General features: G+C 38.6%; 1 protein-coding gene across 2 annotated transcripts in view; it reads left to right on the forward strand.

Moving 5' to 3' along the window:
* The window catches only part of LOC107402936 (zinc finger protein 54-like), a 43,946-nt gene extending 21,280 nt beyond the window's left edge, over positions 1-22,666 (forward strand). Inside the window, exons 4-6 of one of the 2 annotated variants that reach the window (XM_076559044.1) lie at positions 2,223-2,349; positions 20,770-20,839; positions 21,456-22,666. In XM_076559044.1, coding sequence (XP_076415159.1) covers positions 2,223-2,349; positions 20,770-20,839; positions 21,456-21,546 — 288 coding nt within the window. In that variant the 3' untranslated portion in view covers positions 21,547-22,666. The remainder of the gene's footprint in view (positions 1-2,222; positions 2,350-20,769; positions 20,840-21,455) is intronic. The other variant, XM_076559045.1, reaches the window with a different exon arrangement.

Raw genomic sequence — 22,666 nt, forward strand, 5'->3', positions numbered from 1 at the left:
GTGGCTGTCTTCTTGCCAGTAGGGGCCTTAAGGGCCCTGGGTGGCTGTCCTCCCACCAGTTGGAGTCTTGGGGACACTGAGTGGCTGTCTTCCTGGGGGCCCTGGCTGGCTAGCCCCAATCTGAGCAGCTAAGCATCAGGCAGGGGTGGCTGCCTTCCTACCAACCAGGATGTGGGGGACCCTGGGTGGCTGTCTTCCAGTCAGCTGGGGCCTCCTCTAGCTCTTATAAACATTCTGATACTTCTCTTGCAATATTCCCTTCATTTTGGTGATAAAGGTGTCCCACTTAGGACTGAGCTTTCCAAAACCAGTTACTATGTGACTTTTTTCTTCAAGATACTATAAGTGGAAATTATTAAGTTATAGAAAATCACAAACACTGAAAGGATTCTTTAAAAACATCAAGTTTGTTTATGAAACTTTGAATTGATAAAATGACAAGGAGAGTAGAGTATACCTTAAAAATAACTTATGATCTGAATGGAAGATCATTTGTTTGATGTCAGAAATCAGTATTAAACCAACTAATGATAATTCAAAGAGAAAATATAGATAGAAGTAAACTAGCAATATTATTAGGATCTACAGTGTTTAACATTACCAAAGCTATTGGAGGCTGCTGTGGAATTTCCTTCTGTATGCTGTGAATGTGTGTTGCTCTGATTTGTTGATAAATAAAATGCTGATTGGCCAGTAGCCAGGCAGGAAGTATAGGTGGGATAAGTAGACAAGGAGAATTCTGGGAAGAGGAAGGCTGAGTCAGTCAGTCACCAGCCAGACACAGAGGAAGCAAGACGACATGGCAGAACTGAAAAAAGTCACCAAGCCATGTGGCTAAACATAGGTAAGAATTATGGGTTAATTTAAGTGTAAGGGCTAGTCAGTAATAATTCTGAGCTAATGGCCAAGCAGTTATAATCAATGTAATTTCTGAGTGATTATTTTATAAGCAGGCCATGAGTGGGAAAGATTTGCCCTGACCACTAGCTGGCTGATACACAGGAAAACTTCCAGCTACAGGAGGCTACACCTGAAATGAGAGAGCAGAGGATGGGAAAGAGGGACAGAAAAGATAATATTGAAACGAGAGGGAAACAACAAGGTTTAAAGAGTAAGAATAAAGACAACAGTGCATTACAGAACACAGAAAAGCCATAAAACCTAAGTAAATAATATACCAACATAAAAGGTAAAAGAAAATAGTTAAGATATGTGTGTATATTAGTTAATATGTTAGAGAATTATGAGAGATAGAGAATATGGAAAGTACAATGAATAATGTATTACACTGTTAATCAGGGCATGCCATTGGTGTCCTCTTTTTTGCTTCCTTCTATCCTTGTGTAGCTTCACATAGCAAACTGTGCTGAAGCAAAAGTTGTAGTTTGTAACTCTGGATCAAATCTAGAAAACCAGACTGTGGGATTGCAGTCTACAGAGCAATTTAATAAATTTCTTTTGTTGTTGTTGTTGTTGATTTCTTGGTACATTTGTGGTGAGTAAACTTGTGGACATCAGTTCTCATACTCTTCTTGTTTCCTTAAAGCATGGAACACTGAAACTTCAGGGGAGTCAACTTCAGAATTGCATGGCATGCATCATCTACTCAATCTACTGCCTGCACTTGTCCCTTATCTGTTTACCCAAAGTGAACCCAGCATGTAATCAGACCTTAGAACCTGGTCTCTCTCCAGCTCACTTCACATGTGGTGTCATTGTAAGGGCATAGGAGACAGTCCTTTCCTGGTCTTTCCCACTGATGTCATTGGAACCATGTGCAGGAAGAATCTCTCCTTCTATCTTGATATGGCAGTTCTGCCTCTTGCTCCACATCCTGATCTGGGCAGTGTATTTAGCTATAGTTGCATTGATACAGGTCATTTTCACCTGTTCTACCAGCAACAATTTTTTGAGAGGAATGGAGGGCCTTAACTGTTGATTTACATTGAGTTTGCCTAGAATAACACATAAAAATAATTTGCCTCTCATTCACAGATCCCATTGTAGCCAATGAATCTAACAGCTATTTTGGTCTTACATCATTTGACCTTTCATATTTCCAGTATACAGTTTTGTTAGTATAGACTATAATTTAGAGTATATCTTTTAAAATAATGCTTACATAAAAACAGATTAATTTCTGTACTTTACTTATGTTTCCTTAGGTGAAGTAAAGAACCTTACACCTAGGTACATGATAAAACTGTTATCTTTCATGACAGGGCATATTGACATTTGAGGATGTGGCCATCGACTTCTCTCAGGAGGCATGGGAATGTCTGGACTCTACACAGTGGGCTTTGTACAGGGATATGATATTGGAGAACTATAGCAACCTGGTCTCTGTGGGTAAGACTATTTTTCTTTCATGATTTATTGTTTATTCTTATTCAATTCAGGTATGTTTTTCATTGTGTCTGACTTGTTTTCTTGACATCCACATGCTAATTTAATAAAACAAAACTTGGAATTCATCACATATAACAACATTTTAAGTAACTTTGCCTTGACATATTCACCTGTCTTGGTGCTGACAAGCATCCTCTAATCTTTTATAGTATGTTTTACCTTTCAGATACTTCTTAGATTATATTTTGATCTTTATCTTAATATTTCATAACATACTTCAATTTAGATTAAGTCATGTAAGTAAATTTTTTTTGCAACTCTGTGGGTTTGGTCCCAGGTTTTGGCACCAAAATGTGAGTTTTGCAACTCTGGGTAAAGGTGTCCTGACTACCTGGGAGTCTGGAAACACCTTGAGCTGCCTAGGACAGCTCTGGTGGCTGCAAAGAGGCAGCTCAACCCTAGAGGGCCAGGTATCCTTGACACCCCAAGCTGCTCAGGACAGCTCTGCCATGGAGGTGTCCTGGATACCTGGAGCTCTGATGGCTGGAGCTGCCAAGAGGCAGCCCAACCCTGGAAGGGAATTTTTCGACTGCTCGGAAGGGTCAGGCCTGGAACTACTTCATCAGGGAAGGGTATCCTGACAGTTTGGGAAAGTCAGGACTGGAGCTGCCAGGAGAGCTCTGCAGGGAAGGGTATCCTGACTGTTCAGGATAGTCAGGCTAGACCTGGTGTGATGGGGGATGATCTCCCTGCAGGATATAGCAATCCTGCTCCTCTCCTGGAGAGTTGCTACAGCTGAGCTTTGCTCAATTCCTACTTGATGGATTTCCTAGTGGCTGCCTCTACCAGAGTGGAGAGAACAGCTCTTTTTAACTGACCAGGCAGGGCAGTTTACATAGGATATCTTGGGGGTGGAGTCAACCAGGGGTTGACTTGGGGCCCAGGGCTCTACTGTCCTGTCCTGTGATTGATTGGTTTCACAAGTCAGTTGGCCAGGGGCAGAGATGGCTCTGATTTGAGCCAAACTGTGTTTCTTTCACTGGCCTTATTTAGCTTTTTTTTTTTTTTTACACTAATTCTAAGGCCAGGGCACATTTCTTTTACTGACTCTGATTCTAGGGATCAAGAGTGTTTCTTTGGTACTGATTTCAGAGTCAGGGCATATTTCCTTGGTTCATTTCTCTGGCTCAGGTCCCAAACCCAGGTTGTATTTCTTTCCCTGGTACTGGGCCCCAGGGCCAGGATTCTGCTGTCCTGCTCTGTGATTAGTTGGTTTCACAAGTTAGTTGGCCAGGGGCAGAGATGGCTCTGATTTGAGTCAAACTGTGTTTCTTTCACTGGCCTTATCTGAGTCATCTTTCTCTAGTTCTGGGCTCCAGGGTCAGGGTGGATTTCTTTAGCCAGACCCCTTTCCCTACATTCCCCCTTTTTGTTTAATAATAAGCAGCTGGGATTTGGAAAGGGAGTGGAGTTATCATTAGACTGCTTCCTGCTGAATTGGGCTGTCGAGTTTCTTGGGACAATCTTGATCTTCTTCTTCAGGATTTAACTAGGTTCTGCAGATCTCTGGCTTTGTTGATAGGGCCTGGTAATTCTGTAATATTAACTGGTTCAGAGTTGGTTAGAAATATTTTGGGTCTGTTGCTGAAGAAATCTAGCCAAGAGGTTTATGAGGCAGGGTGCAATGAGTAGGACCAAGAAAAGGAAGAAAAGAGGGGATAAGAAGGGTAGAATCCATTTCCATATCTGACTATTAGTGATCCACTGTATAGAGATATCAAGTGAATAGAACAAGGAGGTAGGATCAAGAAAGGGTGACATTAAGGGTGTAAGAACCTTTGAGGAGCTTGGACCACTTCTCTATCTATTCCTAGGGGTTGAGAGAGTGGAATGTGTGCTCTATATATTTTGAGCATATCTGGTGGATGGGTTTGATAGATGCTATAGTAAAGCTTCCCACTGCCTCCCATTTTCCAGTTGGGGTGCTATGGGCCCTTAATCAGAATGTAAAAGATTCCCCATTCTTCATAACAGGCAGAGTGTCTTCCTGCATATACATTATGTTTCTAGCAATCTCCAGACCCTATCACATGAGTGGTCTGGTTGAACTGCTGGGCATATGTCTCCTGAACCTTAAATCTCCAAATGTAGAGTTTGACAGCAATATGAGTGAGTGGGAAGAAGTAGAAGGATAAGAAGTTAGAGCATGACCTGATAGGGTGGGGCATGAGCTTTGACAGGTTGTTGAGGTCTCATTATTCTGAGACCAGAGGCAGACAGGTCTGTATATAGTTTTTGAGGTTGTCTCTTTCCTAATTGATGAGCATGGGTTAGAACTATCAATTCAGCCTGCTGATTTGTGGTATGGGCTGGAAGAGCTTGTGTTTTGACCACTATGGTGTCTGAGATGATTGCATATCCTACTCCATGTACTCCTTCCTATAGGAAGGCGCTACCATCTATATACCATGTATAAGTGGCCCGAGGTAGTGCTCCTTCCTGCATATGTATTGGATAGGGTAGTAACTCTTCTAGAGTCTCAGTGAATGAGTGTGATGGTTGGGAGAGAAGATTTGAAATGTTAAGAGGTGGACAGGGGACAGGCGGTGGTGGCACACGCCTTTAATCCCAGCACTTGGGAGGCAGAGCCAGGCGGATCTATGTGAGTTCAAGGCCAGCCTGGACTACCAAGTGAGTTCCAGGAAAGGCACAAAGCTACACAGAGAAACCCTGTCTCGAAAAACCAAAAAAAAAAAAAAAAAAAAAAAAAAAAGACAGAATAAAAAGACATGCAAAGAAGTACACTGTGAGCTGATTCATTCCTTTGCCCTCAGATCCTTAGGTTTCCCTTGCTTGTTTTAGCATCTTTTCTCGACCCTGAAAGGGGCCATACGAGCTGGTACCTGAAGGACCCCATTAGCCCTCCTGGAATGTATAAGAGCAATTGAGCAAGCCTTGGAAAGTAAACCAATAACGGTGCATTACCCTATGGTCTCTCATTTACTTCCTGTCCCTATGATCTTGCCCTAACTACCCTCACTGATCAACTGTTACCAGGAAATGTAAGATAAACTCCTACTCAAGTTGCTTTTGGTCATACTGTCTTATTAAAACAGCAGAAAGCAGACTTGGAAAGATTCATTGTTTGGGATTATCTTGTTGCAGAATTTAAGAGTGGTGGGAGAATATGGATCACATCAAAGACTAAGAGGGACCTCCTTTATAGTTGGAATCTACTTCTGGCTATCTTAGGATGCTATCAACTCACCCTTTTCTACTTATCACTCCTAAGTTACCCCACCTCTCAAGACTACTGCCCCAGGTATAAAGTATTAAATTTATAAGGTTGTGCAATTCATGCAGGATCCCAAACAAACAGTTGACAGTTAAGTGAACAACTAATAATTTCACTAATAATAAAGCAAAAATCACTTGTCTGTTATGCATGGAAATTAAGAAGCAAACCCATTTTGATGGTAAGAGAATCTCCCTTTTAATTAAACTATTTACCTGGTAATTTTACATGAGAACTCATGGAAGATTTTTAATTGGCTAAGGTCATGAAACATTGGTTCTATGGCTATGTCCTGAATTTCAATGAGTCTTTTGTGACAATTATCTGTGCTCAGAGAATTATATAAAACTATTAAAATCCTATAGTGAATTTTTACAATATATATTCTTACAGTGATGCTCTTCCTTTTCTCCCATGTTATTATACAAAAAGAAAAAAAATTCTGCCATTTAAAAAATTTCCTTTTATTTGAAAAGGAGATAATAATATCATGGAATTATGAAAGCTGTATCTTAAATACTAGGAAATCATCATAGCACAGATTTGGTTTGACCTCTTTCCAAGCAAAAAACTTGCTTCCCTTATTAGAAAACTCAACTCCTGTTATTCCATGTTCTAATTATCTACTTTTACTCTCTTCAGTTTTACCAATGTAAATATACATGTGGCCTTTCTATGGTTTATTTTTCATCTACATTTATTCTGGCTTGATAATGTATAGAGTCATTAACAAGTTTTTACAGAATTTCCTGAGTGTTCTTGGATTTCTCTAAGGCAGTTAAAATTTCCTTTCTCCATAGATCTTATGAGCATTCATAATGAACACATTCAGTGATTTGGTCATTTAATTGAGATATTGAGCATCACAGCCAATGTTTAAGTCGCTGGTCAGAAATTGTGCTTTTGTTTATATTGCCAATGGTCACTGTCTAAATCTGGTATTTTCTGGTTCTTGGTGGCTTCAGTGGATTTTTTGTTTGTTTGTTTGTTTTGAGATACAGTCTCAGTATATAACCCTGGCTAGACTGTAACTTGCTATGTCATCAGGGTAGCTTTGAATTCAGAGAGATCTGCCTGCTTTAGCTTTCCCAGTGTTGTAATTACTGTGTCCACCTACACTAGTTTTTATTCATAGATTAAAAAAAGTCATATACAGAATATGAAGAATTATTTTTTTAAAGACAAAAATAGTACATATATGATATTCAGCAACTGAGCAGTGGTCTCATTGATTTTGCCTACTCAAAGGGATCAAATACTGTTTGGGCCTTGTCATTTTCATTTCAACCCTCCCATTGTTCCCTGTGCATTTTCTTATTGAAAGAGTTGTCATGAAGAAACTGGAGGAAAACTTGAAGAAGTTAGTTCTGTTGTTAGTGTGCAATAACTTAGGTTGCAATGTTTCCTGGGAAATGGGATTACCTGCTCAACCACTCACCACTCTAGGAGACTTCTTTTAATAGTGTCTAGGAGGAATGGCATTTTTTTTTGGTTTTCTTTTTTTTATTTTATAAATTAATTTAATTTTACATATCAGCCACAGATTCCCCTGTCCTTCCCCTCCTGCCCCCCCTGCCTTCTCCCCAGCACCCCCCTCATTCCCATATCCTCCAGGGCAAAGACTCCCCTGAGGATTGAGTTTAACCTGGTAGATTCAGTCCAGGCAGGTCCAGTCCCCTCCTCCCAGGCTGAGCCAAGTATCCCTGTATAAGCCCCAGGTTCCAAACAGCCAGCTCATGCACTGAGGACAGGTCCCAGTCCCACTGCCCGGATGCCTCCCAAACAGATCAAGCCAATCAACTGTCTCACCTATTTAGAGGGCCTGATCCAGTTGGGGACTCCTCAGCCATTGGTTCATAGTTCATGTGTTTCCATTCGTTTGGATAATTGTCCCTGTGCTTTTTCCAATCTTGGTCTCAACAATTCTCGCTTATACAAATGCTCCTCTTTCTCGCCAATTGAACTCCTGGAGCTCCACCTGGGGCCTGGTCATGGATCTCTGCATCCGGTTCCCTCAGTCATTGGATGAGGTTTCTAGCACGACAATTAGGGTGTTTGGCCATCCTATCACCAGAGTAAGTCAGTTCGGGCTTTCTCTTGACCATTGCCAGTAGTCTATTGTGGAGGTATCTTTGTGGATTTCTGTGGGCCTCTCTAGCACTTTGTTTCTTCCTATTGTCATGTGGTCTTCATTTATCATGGTTTCTTATTCCTTGTTCTCCCTCCCTGTTCTTGATTTAGCTAGGATCTCCTGGTCGCCTAAGCTCCCTTTCCCTCAACCCTTGCCCTTCATTACCCCCACTCATGTCCAGGTTGTTCATGTAGACCTCATCCATTTCTCTGTCATTGGGGCATCCCTGTGTCTTTCTTGGGCACCTGTTTTCTAGGTAGCCTCCCTGGAGTTGTGAGTAGCAGTCTAGTCATCTTTGTTTTACATCTAGTATCCTCCTATGAGTGAGTACATACCATGTTTGTCTTTCTGAGTTTGGGTTACCTTACTCAGGATGATTTTTTCTAGATCCATCCATTTGCCTGCAAACCTCATGATGTCATTGTTTTTCTCTACTGAGTAGTATTCCATTGTGTATATGTACTACATTTTATTTATCCATTCTTCAGTTGAAGGGCATCTAGGTTGTTTCCAGGTTCTGGCTATTACAAATAATGCTGCTATGAACATAGCTGAGCAAGTGCCCCTGTGGTATGATTGAGCATTCCTTGGGTATATGCCCAAGAGTAGTATAGCTGGGTCTTGGGGGAGATTGATTCCCAATTTTCTTTTTTTTTTTTCTTTCGAGACAGGGTTTCTTTGTGTAGCTTTGTGCCTTTCCTGGAACTCGCTTTGGAGACCAGGCTGGCCTCGAACTCACAGAGATCTGCCTGCCTCTGCCTCCCGAGTGCTGGGATTAAAGGCGTGCGCCACCACCGCCCAGCGATTCCCAATTTTCTAAGAAAGCACCATATTGATTTCCAAAGTAGTTGTACAAGCTTGCATTCCCATCAGCAGTGGAGGAGAGTTCCCCTAGCTCCACATCCTCTCCACCATAAGCTGTCTTCAGTGTTTTTGATCTTAGTCATTCTTACAGGTGTAAGGTGTTATCTCAGAGTCGTTTTGATTTGCATTTCCCTGATGATTAGGGATGTTGAGCAATTCCTTAGATGTCTTTCAGCCATTTGAGTTTCCTCAATTGATAATTCTCTGATTAGTTCTATAGCTTAATTGGACTGTTGGGCAGTTTGATGTCTAATTTCTTGAGTTCTTTATATATTCTGGATATCAGTCCTCTGTCAGATGTGGGGTTGGTAAAGACCTTTTCCCATTCTGTAGGCTGTCACTTTGCCTTGTTGACTGTATCCTTTTCTCTACAAAAGCTTCTCAGTTTCAAGAGGTCCCATTGATTGATTGTTTCTCTCAGTGTCTTCGCTACTGGTGGTATATTTAGAAAGTGATCTCCTATGCCAATGCATTCAAGACTACTTCCTACTTTCTCTTCTATCAGGTTCAGAGTAGCTGGATTTATGTTGAGGTCTTTGATCCACTTCGACTTAAGTTTTGTGCACAGTGACAGATATGGATCTATTTGAAGTCTTCAACACATTGATTTCCAGTTATGCCAGCACCATTTGTTGAAGATGCTTTCTCTTTTCCATTGTACACTTTTGGCTTCTTTGTCAAAAATTATATATTCATAGGTGTTCGGATTAACATCAGGGTCATCAATTCCATTCCATTGGTCAACATGTTGGCTTTTATGCCAGTACCAAGCTGTTTTTATTACTGTAGCTCTATAGTAGAGCTTGAGGCCAGGGATCGTGATTCTTCCTGAGTTTGTTTTATTGTACAGGATTCTTTTGGGTATCCTGGGTTTTTTGTTTTTCCATATGAAGTTGAGTATTATTCTTTCCAGGTCTGTGAAGAATTGTGTTAGTATTTGATGGGGATTGCATTGAATCTGTAGATTGCTTTTGGTAAGACTGCCATTTTTACTATGTTAATCCTGCCTATCCATGAGCATGGGAGATCATTCTATTTTCTGACATCTTCTTCAATTTCTTTTTTCAGGGACTTAAAGTTCTTGTCATACAGGTCCTTCTCTTGCTTGGTTAGTGTTAACCCAAGGTATTTTATATCAATTGTGGCTATTGTAAAGGGTGATGTATCTCTGATTTCCTTCTCAGCCTGTTTGTCAATTGTATATAGGAGGGCTACTGATTTTTTTGAGTTGATTTTGTATCCTGCTATGTTGCTGAAGGTGTTTATAAGCTGTATCAGTTCCTTGGTTGAAACTTTGGGGTCACTCAAGTATATTATCATGTCATCTGCAAATAGGGAAAGCTTGACTTCTTCCTTTCCCATTTGTATCCCCTTAATCTCCTTATGTTGTCTTATTTGCTCTGTCTAGAACTTCAAGTACTATATTAAATAAGTATGGGGAGAGCAGACAGCCTTGCCTTGTTCTTGATTTTAGTGGAATGGCTTTGAGTTTCTCTCCATTTAATTTGATGTTGGCTGTTGGCTTGCTGTAAATTGCCTTTATTATGTTTAGGTATGTTCCCTGTATTCCTGATCGCTCCAAGACCTTTATCATGAAGGGGTGTTGGATTTTGTCAAATGCCTTTTCTGCATCTAGTGAGGTGATCATGTGTTTTTTTTTCTTTGAGTTTGTTTATATGGTGTATTACATTGACGGACTTTCGTATGTTGAACCACCCTTGCATCCCTGGAATGAAGCCTACTTGATTCATGGTGGATAATTGTTTTGATGTGTTCTTGGAGTCTGTTTGCCAGTATTTTATTGAGTATTTTTGCATCAATGTTCATGAGGGAGATCGGTCTGTAGTTCTTTCTTTTTTGCGTCCTTGTTTGGTTTAGGAATCAGGGTAATTGTAGCCTCATAGAAGGAGTTTGGTAATGTTCCTTCTGTTTCTATTGTGTGGAACAATTTGAAGAGTATTGGTATTAACTCTTCTTTGAAGATCTGGTAGAATTCTGTGCTGAAACCATCTGGTCCTGGGCTTTTTTTTGGTTGGGAGCCTTTTAATGACTGATTCTATTTCCTTAGGGGTTATTGTACTATTTAAATAGTTTATCTGGTCTTGATTTAACTTAGGTATGTGGTACCTATCCAGAATATTATACATTTCTTTTAGATTTTCCAGTTTTGTGGAGTAGATGTTTTTTGAAGTATGACCTGATGATTCTTTGGATTTCCTCATTGTCTGTTGTTATGTATTTCTTTTCATCTGATTTTGTTGATTTGGATGCTCTCTCTCTGCCTTTTGGTTATTTTGGATAAGGGCTTGCCTATCTTTTTGATTTTCTCAAAGAACCAACTCTTTGTTTCATTATTTTTTGTATTGTTCTCTTTGTTTCTATTTTATTGATTTCAGCTCTCAATTTGATAATTTCCTGGTGTCTATCCTTCCTCCCTTCCTTCCTTCTTCCTTTCCATCTCTTTCTCTCTGTCTCTGTCTTTGGATTCCCATCGTGGATGCTAGGTAGCTGTTTTGAAATTTCCTCTGACTTCTACTCTTTTATTCAGACTTGGTAAGTCAATAAGATATCAGATATCTTAAATAGAGAACCTGTGCTGTGGATATCACTCTGTATAAATAAACACTGACTGGCCAGTGGCCAGGCAGGAAATATAGGCGGGACTAACAGAAAAGTAAAAAGAGGAAACAGGAAGGCAGGAGAGAGACCTGCTAGCTGCCACCATAACAAACAAAATGTAAGGTACTGTTAAGCCACGAGCCATGTGGCAACTTATAGGTTAATAGAAATGGGTTGATTTAAGATATAATAACAGTTAGCAAGAAGCCTGCCACAGCCATACAGTTTATAAGTGATATAAATGTCTGAGTGATTATTTTATATGTGGGTTGTGGGACTGCAGGGGCTTGGTGGGACCTGGAGAGTTCTCCAGCTACAAATGGTGCCCAATGCCTTGAATTTCTACCTTAAATCTGAGAATATATAATAACTAATTCTAAACAGAGCCAAAACCAGGTTCCTGCTTCATGTCTCATATGGACAGCTAGACGCTGCAAAACACAGGTTTGTGCTACTGGCGGGTTCCTGGCATTTGCTTGTAACCTGCAGTATGACGGGAATGACGCATCTGCCAGTGGCACAGTGCAGTAGATTTAGTCTTTACTACTATATAAAAAAAGAGGTTTTTGAGCTACACCCTGCTTTGATAGAAACATAGACCCACTATTTCTGAGAGTTGATAGCTCCCAGAGCTGTCGTAAAATGTAACAGTGTAAGAAACTGCAAAGACTCTGGGTTGGTGTCCTGGGTTTCAGCACCAAATGTTAGTAAACTGACGGCTGAAACTGTGAGGAGACAGTTCAGCCCTAGAGGGTGAGGTATCCCAGACACCTCAGAGCTACTTAGGACAAGAGCTCTGTCCTGAAGGTGTCCTGGACACCTGGAGCTGTTTAGCACAGCAGTGATGGCAGAACTGGAGACAGTTCTGTCCTAGAGAGCGAGGTATCCCGGACACCTCAGAGCTACTTAGGACAAGAGCTCTGCCCTGAAGGTGTCCCGGGTACCTGAAGCTGTTTAGCACAGCTCTGATGGCTGAGACTGTAAAGAAACAGCCCAACCTTGGAAAGGAAGGTTTTCTGACTTCTTAGGAGAGTCAGGCCTTGAGCTGCTTCAGCAAGGAAGGGTATCCTGACTCTTCAGGGAGGTCAGGATATATCTGGTATGATGGTGTGATGGGGGATGGTTTCCCCGCAGGACACAGTAATCCTGCTCCTCTCCTGGAGAGCCACAAACTCTGGCTCACTGTTACCAGCTCTTTCTAGTTCAGTCCACGATGGAACATCCCGGCAAGGTTCTTCTGTTCAGCTCCCCCTTGCTCAGTCCACTATGGGACGTCCCAGCAAGGTTCTTCTGTTCAGCTATCAATGAAGGTCTTCACCGAATACTCTTTTGAGAAAGAGGTTTATTTGGGAAGGAGGAGTCCAGGAGAGTAGCTGCCTCTACCAGGGTGGCAAGAACAGCTCACAATTGACCAGGCAGGGCGGTTTATATAGGATGTCTAGGGGGCAGAGTCAACTGTGATTGGTTAGTTTATTTTCTGCCCAGGGATTGGCCAGTTTTGTGAGGAAAGGGCAGAGATGGCCCTGATTTCAGAGCCAAACTGTGTTTCTTTCACTGGCTTTACTTAGCTTTCTGTCACTACCTCTAAGGCCAGGGCACATTTCTTTCACTGACTCTGATTCTAGGGGCCAAGAGTGTTTCTTTGGTACTAGTTTCAGAGTCAGGGCATGTTTCCTTGGTTCATTTCTCTGGCCCAGGTCCCAAACACTGGCTGTGTTTCTTTCCCTGGTCCTGAGCTCTAGGGCCAGGATTCTGCTGTCCTGCTCCATGATTGGTTGATTTCACAAGTCAGTTCGACAGGGGCAGAGATGGCTCTGATCTGAGCTAAACTGTGTTTCTCTCATTGGGTTTATCTGAGCCATCCTTCCCTAATTCTGGGCTTCAGGGTCAGGGTGGGTTTCTCTAGCCAGCCCCTTTTCCCTATAACCACCACCATGTTGGGAAGCTGAAGTGGGCAGAGCCAAAAGGCTGCAGTTTAAAGCAATAGCTTCACAATAAGACTGATTCACATGAAATAGTTTACAATGTATGTAAAAAAGTACGTAGGGTTGAAAAATGGTTAACAGATTCTTGTGTCCCAAATCATAAGAGCCCTCTGGTGTGGGACAGAATGAAACCAATATTTTTGTTTAAACCAGGTTGATTATAAATACAATCTCTTTCTAAAGTAAAAAAGGGGATATGATATAGATATATAGGATATAGATATGATAGGATAAAAGGATAGATTAATGAACCTACTATTAAAGAACAACTTGTTTAAAATGTTTTACATTCGGTATAGATTTTAGTTTATTGATACAAGTTTAAACTTAATTTTATTATACTGTATATATATTTCTATTCTCGTTTGAGGTATTATGTTTATGTAACTCATTAAGATTAAAATGGATAATTAAGAAATAGATTAAGAATTAGTCATCTAAGATAATCATACTTATAGCCATGTTAGTTAAGTCTTCTAGGTATACACAGATATATTTCAGATAGATAAGTAATCTTCAAATACTTCAAAGACCTAGAGAATATGGCATTTAAATAACTTAGAATTCTGTTGACGTGAGACACAATTGCTTCTGGCAGCACCAATTTGATCCCGAGAGAATGTTGGCCTTCTAAGACATTTCCATTTGGAAGTTTGTCTTCTTGGCACAAAATGGCCTACTGGACGAAGAACTGCCCTTGCCTCAACTGCTAACAGTATGAATGCTGTCCTTTCTGGACAAGCGGGTCATTAAAAAAAAAGCAACCACTGTACTCTGCTAAGACGGTAAGATGGTCTTTCAAAATTCCTGCTTCTGAAAATGGTCTGTCTGAAAATTGGTCTGCAGCCAATTTGAATGCACCAACAATGCTGAGAAACATTAGGCAACTGTCCATGCTTCTAGCTGTCTCTGTCTACCCTGCAAGACTCCTGAAAGTTGTTTGCATCCTTCTCCCATTTCTCAGGTAGCATTATATCTTTCTGAGGTCTTTGATGTGGTTGAAGACTAGATAGTTATAATTTCCTCAGTTATGATAAAAGATGGGTTAGATATAAAACCTTAGACTCACAAATATAAGATAGATAGGATTTCTTCTTTAATATTGTAACTGTAATTCTTGCTTAATAATTGTTTTGTTATATGTAATTTTACTGTGTTAAAGTTAAAACCTTCCTTTTTGAAAAAGAAAAAAGGGGAAGTGCTGTGGATATTGATCTGTATAAATAAACACTAATTGGCCAGTGGCCAGGCAGGAAATATAGGCGGGACTAACAGAAGAGAAAAAAGAGGAAACAGGAAGGCAGGAGAGAGACCTGCCAGCTGCCACCATAACAAACAAAATATAAGGTACTGGTAAGCCACGAGCCATGTGGCAACTTATAGATTAATAGAAATGGGTTAATTTAAGATATAATAACAGTTAGCAAGAAGCCTGCCACAGCCATACAGTTTATAAGTAATATAAATGTGTGAGTGATTATTTTATATGTGGGTTGTGGGACTGCAGGGGCTTGGTGGGACCTGGAGAGAAGCTCTCTAGCTACAAAACTGCTTTAAAGAGAAAAAATTTTCCCGCCTTAAAAAATGGGAAATATCTTTACAAAAGAAGGAAATTGGTCTTCATTTGATTAAAACATTACACAGTCTGAAAATGGAACAATTACATGAGAGGATTAATGTTGATGGGATGTATGTCACATCAATTATACATATTTGTTTACTTATCCTTATTTTACCATTTAAAAAGATAGTCAATTTAAGTGCCAGGATAAAAGCTTTAGAAAAACCTGATAAAATGAATTATAAAGAAATTCAGACTCAGACAGAAAAATTTAAGTGTGAAATAATTTCAGGACTGGATTATAGGGTTACAGAAAGACAGGCTGTTTTCAAACAATCAAACTTAATTTATCTAGTAACCATGCAGCAGCTACCTGATTAAGGGCATGTACACACTAATTGGACTGCAGTTGAAATGTTAGATTTAACAAGGTTTAAGGAGGCTATTGTATCTTATGGCATGCATTCCCCATTTATAAAGCAAATGTTAAACTTCTGGTCAACTTTTAATACAATTATCCCTCAAGACTGGAAACAATTAGAAACCACTGTCCTGGAACCTAGAGCACATCTGCAGTGGCGCATGTGGTTCAAACATGAGGCTAAGATGATAGGAAGTCAATGGAGGGCTAGAAGTGTGCAAATCTCCTAGGATCAGCTTCTTGGAGAAGGCTGAAATACAAAAATAATGTTTATATCATAACAAAACCTTAATTCTGTGCCAAATGGCAGCCATGAGTGCGTAAGACAGAATTGAGGAAGTAGGAAAGAAAATTGAGTCATTCACAAAAGATATGCTGGGCCCAAAAGAATCATTCACGGATTTCTTACAAAGACTGTCTTCAGCACTAAATAGAATGGTCCCAAATTCAGAAAGCTATCCAGATAATAATTGAATCTTTGAATTTTGAGAACGTCAGTGCAGCATGCAAGAGAATAATCGGGCCATTAAAGGCAAGATCTGCAGCATTGGAGGATTGGATCAGGGACACAAATAATGTTGAGTCTCATGGTCATGAGGATATGTGGATAGAAGAAACAATTTCAAAAGGTTGGAGGAATGTCAGAAATTTTGAATGTGTGAAGCAAGGTAATTTGAAAAGGGAATGTAAACAAGGGCATTCCTAGAAACAATGTTTCTTCAAGGAGCAATGGCAACAGAATACAAGGTTTGGTAAGGGTAAACATTGGACCAAAGAATGTAGATCAACAAGGAACAAGAAAGGTGATCCTTTGCCTCTGTCCTTGGGAAACTCCCAGAGGGACCTCAGGCAGGCCACTGCAGCAAACCCCGTTCAGACCTTTCCTACCATCATAGAAGAAAACCCTACTCAGAGCAATTAAATAAGCAAATGCCTGTTGGAATATACTATGCTGCTTGGGGCAATAGAAGAGCTGAGGTAGAGAGAATAGGAAACTCAGGAGAAACCATAAAGAAAATTTTTTGGCAAACTTCTATGAATGAACAAAGACCAACATCAACAACATAAATAAATAATGTTTTGTTATCTGGCTTAGTAGACAGAGGTGCAGATATGAAAATAAATGCACCAAAATTTTGTCATTCAACTTGGCCCCTTCAGGAGGCAATGTTCAACTATTAGGAATTGGACCTTATCTCAAGTGAAACAGAGTACAAGATGAATTGAATGTATAGGTCCAGAAGGAAAGAAAGGAAAATTAAAGCCTTATGCGGCTAACATAGTTATGAACTTATGGGACTGTGGTATATTACAACAATGGAATACTCAGATTAACATCCCTCCAACCTCAGAAACAAATCATAAACTAGCACATGTTTCTGAGAGAAATATTAGAAGGTATTATTCTAATGAGTGGTCACCAGTATTCCAGATTATACAAGAACAGGGCACAACAACTAATGATCTTGCAAAGACACCAACAGCTCCACCTTTAAAATGGTTAACAGACAAGCCTATATGGGTTCAGCAATGGCCTTTAACAACTGAGAAACTCCAGGCTTTAGAAGAGCTGGTACAAGAGCAGGTTAATGCTTGCCTATTGAAGAATCAACTAGCCCTTGAAATTCTCATGTATTTGTTATTAAAAAGAAACCTGGTAAACGGAGAATGGTAACAGACCTTAGAGCAATTAACAAAGTAATTCAGACAATGGGCTCTCTGCAATTCAGAATTTCTTTGCCTACTCTGTTACCTAAATGAAGGCCTCTTATAGTATCAATTTAAAAGACTTTTTTTTCAATACCCTTACAAGAAACAGACAGACAAAGATTTGCCTTCACAGTGCCTACTTATAATAATTCTCAACTGGTTAAGAGATATCGATGGAGGCTTCTCCCACAGGAAATGTTGAAAAGCCCAACCCAGTGCCAATATTTTGTACAATAGCTATTGGAAGTGATACATAAAAAATTTCTTAAATCTATAATTTATCATTATATGGATGATATTTTACTAGATGACTCAAATGCAGGTACTTTAGAAAAGAATGTTGGAAAAAGTAAAGAAAATTTTGCCTCATGGGGAATTACAAATTGCTCCTGAAAAGATACAAAGAGGAGACTCTATTAATTATTTAGGATATAAAATAGGTCTACAAAAATTAGAACCCAAAATGTACAAATTAGGAGAGATCAATTACATGCTCTTAATGATTTTCAAAGAATATTCAGAGATATTTCTCATCTACAAACTATTGTTCTGGTAAAAAATGATGTACTGAGTAATTTGTTCAAAACCTTAGAAGGTGACAAGGACTTAAATAGTCCAAGAGAATTATCATCTGAAGCTGAGAAATAATTGGCCTTGGTAGAAAAAAAAGTACAAGAAGGACACGTGGAGGGTGTTGATCCAAAGCTGGATTTCATTTTGGTTATTCTACCCTCTAGGCATTCTCCTACAGGCATTTTAATGCAGAGAAAATATATTATATTGGAATAAATATTTCAACCAAATAAACAGAGTAAAAAATTAAAAACTTAATGTGGACAAGATCTCTGACATTATTTTAAAAGGAAAATCGAGACTTTGTCAATTAGCAGGAATAGACCCAGCAGAAATTGTAGTACCTTTAATTAAGGAGAACATTGGAAAAACTATGAGCAGAAAGTGAACCTTGGCAAAAAACTTGCAGTATTTTTTTTTTTTTTTGGAAAGATTAACAGCAAACATCCCCAAAGTGATAGAATTGGACTTATAAAGAGAACAGATTGGATTTTGCCTTGTATTGTATGGGAAACACCCATATCCGGAGCTCATACATTTTATACAGATGCAAACAAACAAGTAAAGGCAGGTTACAAATCAGAAAATTTAAGTAAAGTGGTTCAAAGTCCTTACAAATTTGTTCAAAAATAGGAATTGTATGCTATTCTGTTGGTATTAATGGATTTTTCAGAACCTCTCAACATAGTTACTGACTCTCAGTATGCTGAAAGAGTGGTATTACATATTGAGACTGCAGAATTCATCCCTGATGAGTCAGAAAGAACTTCACTATTTATTCAGTTATAAGATATAATCAAAACTAAAAACCATCCCTTATATATAACTCACATCTGATCCCATACAGGTCTACCAGGCTCTCTAGCACAAGGTAATGATGAGATTAATAAATTATTCATAGGAAATGTGCTGGAGGCCTCAGAATTTCATAAAAACATCATGTCAGTAGTAAAGGTTTAAATAAGCATTTTTCCATAACCTGGCAACAAGTCAAGGGAATTGTAAGGAAATATCCTTCTTGTTCCTTTTACAACCAGACTCCATTACCAGCAGGATGTAACCCAAAGGGTACTCAGAGGAATGAAATCCGGCAGATGCATATGTTTCACTTTGCAGAATTTGGAAAATTAAAATATTTACACCATACCTGTGGTGGTATTGTGTTCCCCAAAATATTGTGTACCTTAATAAACTTATCTGAGGTCAGAGAACAGAGGAGCCACTAGTTAGGCAGTGATAGCACACGCCTTTTATCCTAGCATTCCAGAGGCAGAAATCCATCTGGGATCTCTGTGAGTTCAAGGCCACATTGGAAACAGCCAGGCATGGTGACTCACGCCTTTAATCCCAGGAAGCAAGCCTTTAATCCTAGGGAGTGATAGTAGAAAGCAGAAAGGTATATAAGGCGTGAGGACCAGAAACTAGAAGCATTTGGCTGGTTAAGCATGTGGCTAGTTAAGCATTCGAAGCTTTCAGTCTTTGAAGCAGCACAGTTCAGCTGAGATCCATTCTGGATGAGGACTCAGAGACTTCCAGTCTGAGGAAACAGGACCGGCTGAGGAACTGGTGAGGTGAGAGAGCTGTGGCTTGTTCTGTCTCTCTGATCTACCAATATTGACCCCAATAACTCGCCTCAGGTTTGTTTTATCAATAAGAACTTTTAAGATTCATGCTACACATACCATTGATACTTATTTAGGATTTCAATGGGCAATGGCTTTGAGTTGTAAAAAAGCTGATCACACATTTGCTAGAAGTTATGGTCATCATGGGTATACCTGCACAAATTAAAATTGACAATGCTCCAGTATATGTCTCTGGTAAAATTAAATAGTTTTTTTTGCTTATTACAATATAAATCATATTACAGGTATACCACATAATCCTACAGGCCAAGCAGTAATAGAGAGATCAAACAGAACTCTAAAGGATATGCTAAATAAAGAGAAAGTGGTAACATCCCCCAAATAGATTACATGATGCTCTATTAAATTTAAAATTTCTCAATGCTACTAAAAGAAGAAACAACAGCTACAGAGAGACATTAGATAAAAAAAAAAAAACCCTACAAAATTAAATCAACCTATATATTATATGGATGTGCTGACCTCAGAATGGAAACCAGGATGTGTTACGTTGGGGCAAGGTTTTGCTTTTGTTTTTACAGAAAAAGATAAGCTGTGGATACCATCAAAATTCATAAAGGATTGATTTGAACAAGAGAGACTTCTTAATTAGAAGAGGTGATAATTCATTAACCAGCATGACTATCCAGTTTAACTTAACTTATATCACTAACAAATACTTTTCATTTAATCAGATATAACTTGCCCAAAGGGAGCCTCCCCAGTTAGTCTTGGTGAAAGGTTTGTCTTTCAGGAGAATGAAGGCTAAAAAAATGTTAAAAACACTGGTTAAATGAGATATCTTAAAAAAAAAAGGACAAATCATCTAAAAAAAATGTCCCCCCCCAAAAGTAAATTGGCCTATTGTTTTATCATCTATAAAATTTCATGTCTTTCTAAATGTTATTTCTGCTCTTCTCTAAAGACACTTAACACAAATGGTCTTGTAGTCCCAGTTAAATTAAAAATTAAAGCTGGCTTTGGAGTTGGAGAATGGCTTTCTCCTTCTTTAGACCCAAGCATATTGTTAAAAAGAAAATACAAAATCTCTGTATCATGCCAGAAGAAAGAGTCATCTTTTGATATGGGACAGAAAAGAAAAAAGTTAAGGGACTAACCTATTGTTACTAATCTCAATTCTTTGATTCTTTAAACTTTTCTTAAGGTATGCATTTTATATCAAAATTTATAAGATTAATATATATATATATTAAACTTTTATTATGATACTAATGGTCATATAGAGTACTAACTAATTCTAAAAAAAGGGGGCTTCAATTAACTGCCCATACATGTTTTTGTGTTTGAGTCTCTATCAGTTTTTTACAGGGAATCACAACCAGGCCTAACATCAAATTTAAAGTCTCCAGAAAGATAATGGGGCCCCACAACAATGATTCCACATGGACAATAGTAATACCACTAAACTGACAAACATGACTTACAGATCAGCTTTGGACTAAAAACTGCTCAGAACAATTTTAAGATGGCTAGCTGATATGATCCAGTTTTATATACTACTTGAACAAGGACTTGAGATAAGCCCTGAATTTTGGTTTTATGAAGAGACTGGACAACAAAGGATATAGCTACTTTTCCTAGAACTTGATAATTAAGCCAAATTTTTTCTTTTCAGAAGAAACGTGCCTTCACCGACAACCAGCAGGAAACTATTTTAAGAACACGATGCCCACATTCCCAAAAAGGTGCTATGGGGCAGATGATTTTTGGTCTATCAAAGAGTTTCGGGTCTGGGATAATTTTCATTGTTTAGGAGGGTTGGTTACAAGTTGTTGTTGTTAATGGTTAAAAAAAAAGACTAAGCAAAGGAGATTATATTTAAGGTTCTTATTTTAAAAAAATATTTAAAAATAATAAAATAGAGAATAGATTATTAAATTTACTCTAAAAAGTAAACAGAGGATATAGCTATGATATAGGTTAAAAAGTAGATTTGGAATCTACCTTTAAAAGACAATTACTAGTTCTAAATACTTTAAATTGGATTGGATTTTTATATATTGTATACAAATTATATATATTGAGATTGCTATTGTTAGAAAATGCTACATGTTTTTTTAAAAATTTTGTTCAGGATATTGTACTTAGTTCACTTAACAGTGTAATGCAATTTGCTAATGCTTAAATGTTATTATTACCAAGTATTAGGATATAAAGAAATGAAAATTAGTAGTTACACAATACAATCGAATTTGTAGTCATATTAGGTATGTTTTCAAAGATCTACAGAATATGGCATTTAAAATGATTTAATAACTTAGAGTTTTTTTTCTTTCTTTCTTTTTTTTTTATGACTATGAGACATGTAGTCTCCTGGCAGCACCAGTCTACTTCAGAGAAGATATGGGCATTGAAGAAACAGCATATGGAGTTAACTTTCATTATGGCATAAGTTAGCCACTGGACAACAAAGTTTCCTCAAATCGACAGCTGACAAACAGGATAAAATGGACAGACAGGACACAAAAGAAATGACTACCAATCCATGCCAAGACAAGTGTGGTTGTGGATTTAGCAACAGACATCCTCTGAGGCCAGGACAATATGGCACCATCGCTGAAGTGGCTTTGCAATCCAGAAAAGGTCCAGTGCTCCTTTCTTTGAAGGCAGCTGAACCAGCAATGGACCGACGGCTTTTGGTGTACAGTGGAACAGTAGCTGAAACAGTTATTCTTGAAAGAATAAGTAGGGTGATGGAGTCTAACCTCTCAATGGCACTTAATAAAAGAGATGAAGCCACCCACAAGCTGAGAACAATGGACAGCCAAATACTAAAAACATCAGCCATTTCCAGAATTTAAAATCCTGAATCATGACAGGACACTGTTGGAATTCATGTTTACCAGTACATGGACTACTCACCAAATGTGAGGTCAAACTGTTGGGCCTTGTATACATCCTACTTCTCAAATGAGTCTGTCAGATACACTAAGCCAATAAGCTAAAGATGATGCCCCAACATTGTAGAGAAATCTTGGGTGACTGTCCAGGCAGCTGGCTGTTTCTGTCAACTCACATTTTTTGGAAGCTGCTTGCTCGCACTTCATGTTTTATTAGGTATTATTATTTCCTTCTGGGTCTCTGAGGGAGTTAAAGATTAGTTATAATTATAGTTAGTTAAAGATTAGATAGTTATAGTTAGTTAAAGATTAGACAGTTATAGTTAGTTGAAGATTAGTTATAGTTTTTCATGTTAAGAAATTCAGAAAAGAAACTCACAAAAGAGGTGTAAAATGCATAAATTTAGAAGACATTATAAGATAGTTCTCTGTTAGTAATAATACAAATTAGGATAAAAAGTGATTCAGGCACATTACTTACCAAAAGAGGATAGATAATGAAATATTTTCTTTGAGTTTGTCAAATGCAAATGGACTAAACATTGTTGAGGTATTTATTGCTTGTATATATTGTATATAGTTATTGTACTTATTGTATATAGTTTTTTGTATATTAGTTATAACTTTTTTCTTTTTATTACAATAAAAGGGGGAAATGTGGTGATATTTTAA

This window comes from Peromyscus maniculatus, chromosome 22 (genome assembly GCF_049852395.1).
Source record: "Peromyscus maniculatus bairdii isolate BWxNUB_F1_BW_parent chromosome 22, HU_Pman_BW_mat_3.1, whole genome shotgun sequence".
In the NCBI taxonomy this organism is placed as follows: Eukaryota; Metazoa; Chordata; class Mammalia; order Rodentia; family Cricetidae; genus Peromyscus; species Peromyscus maniculatus.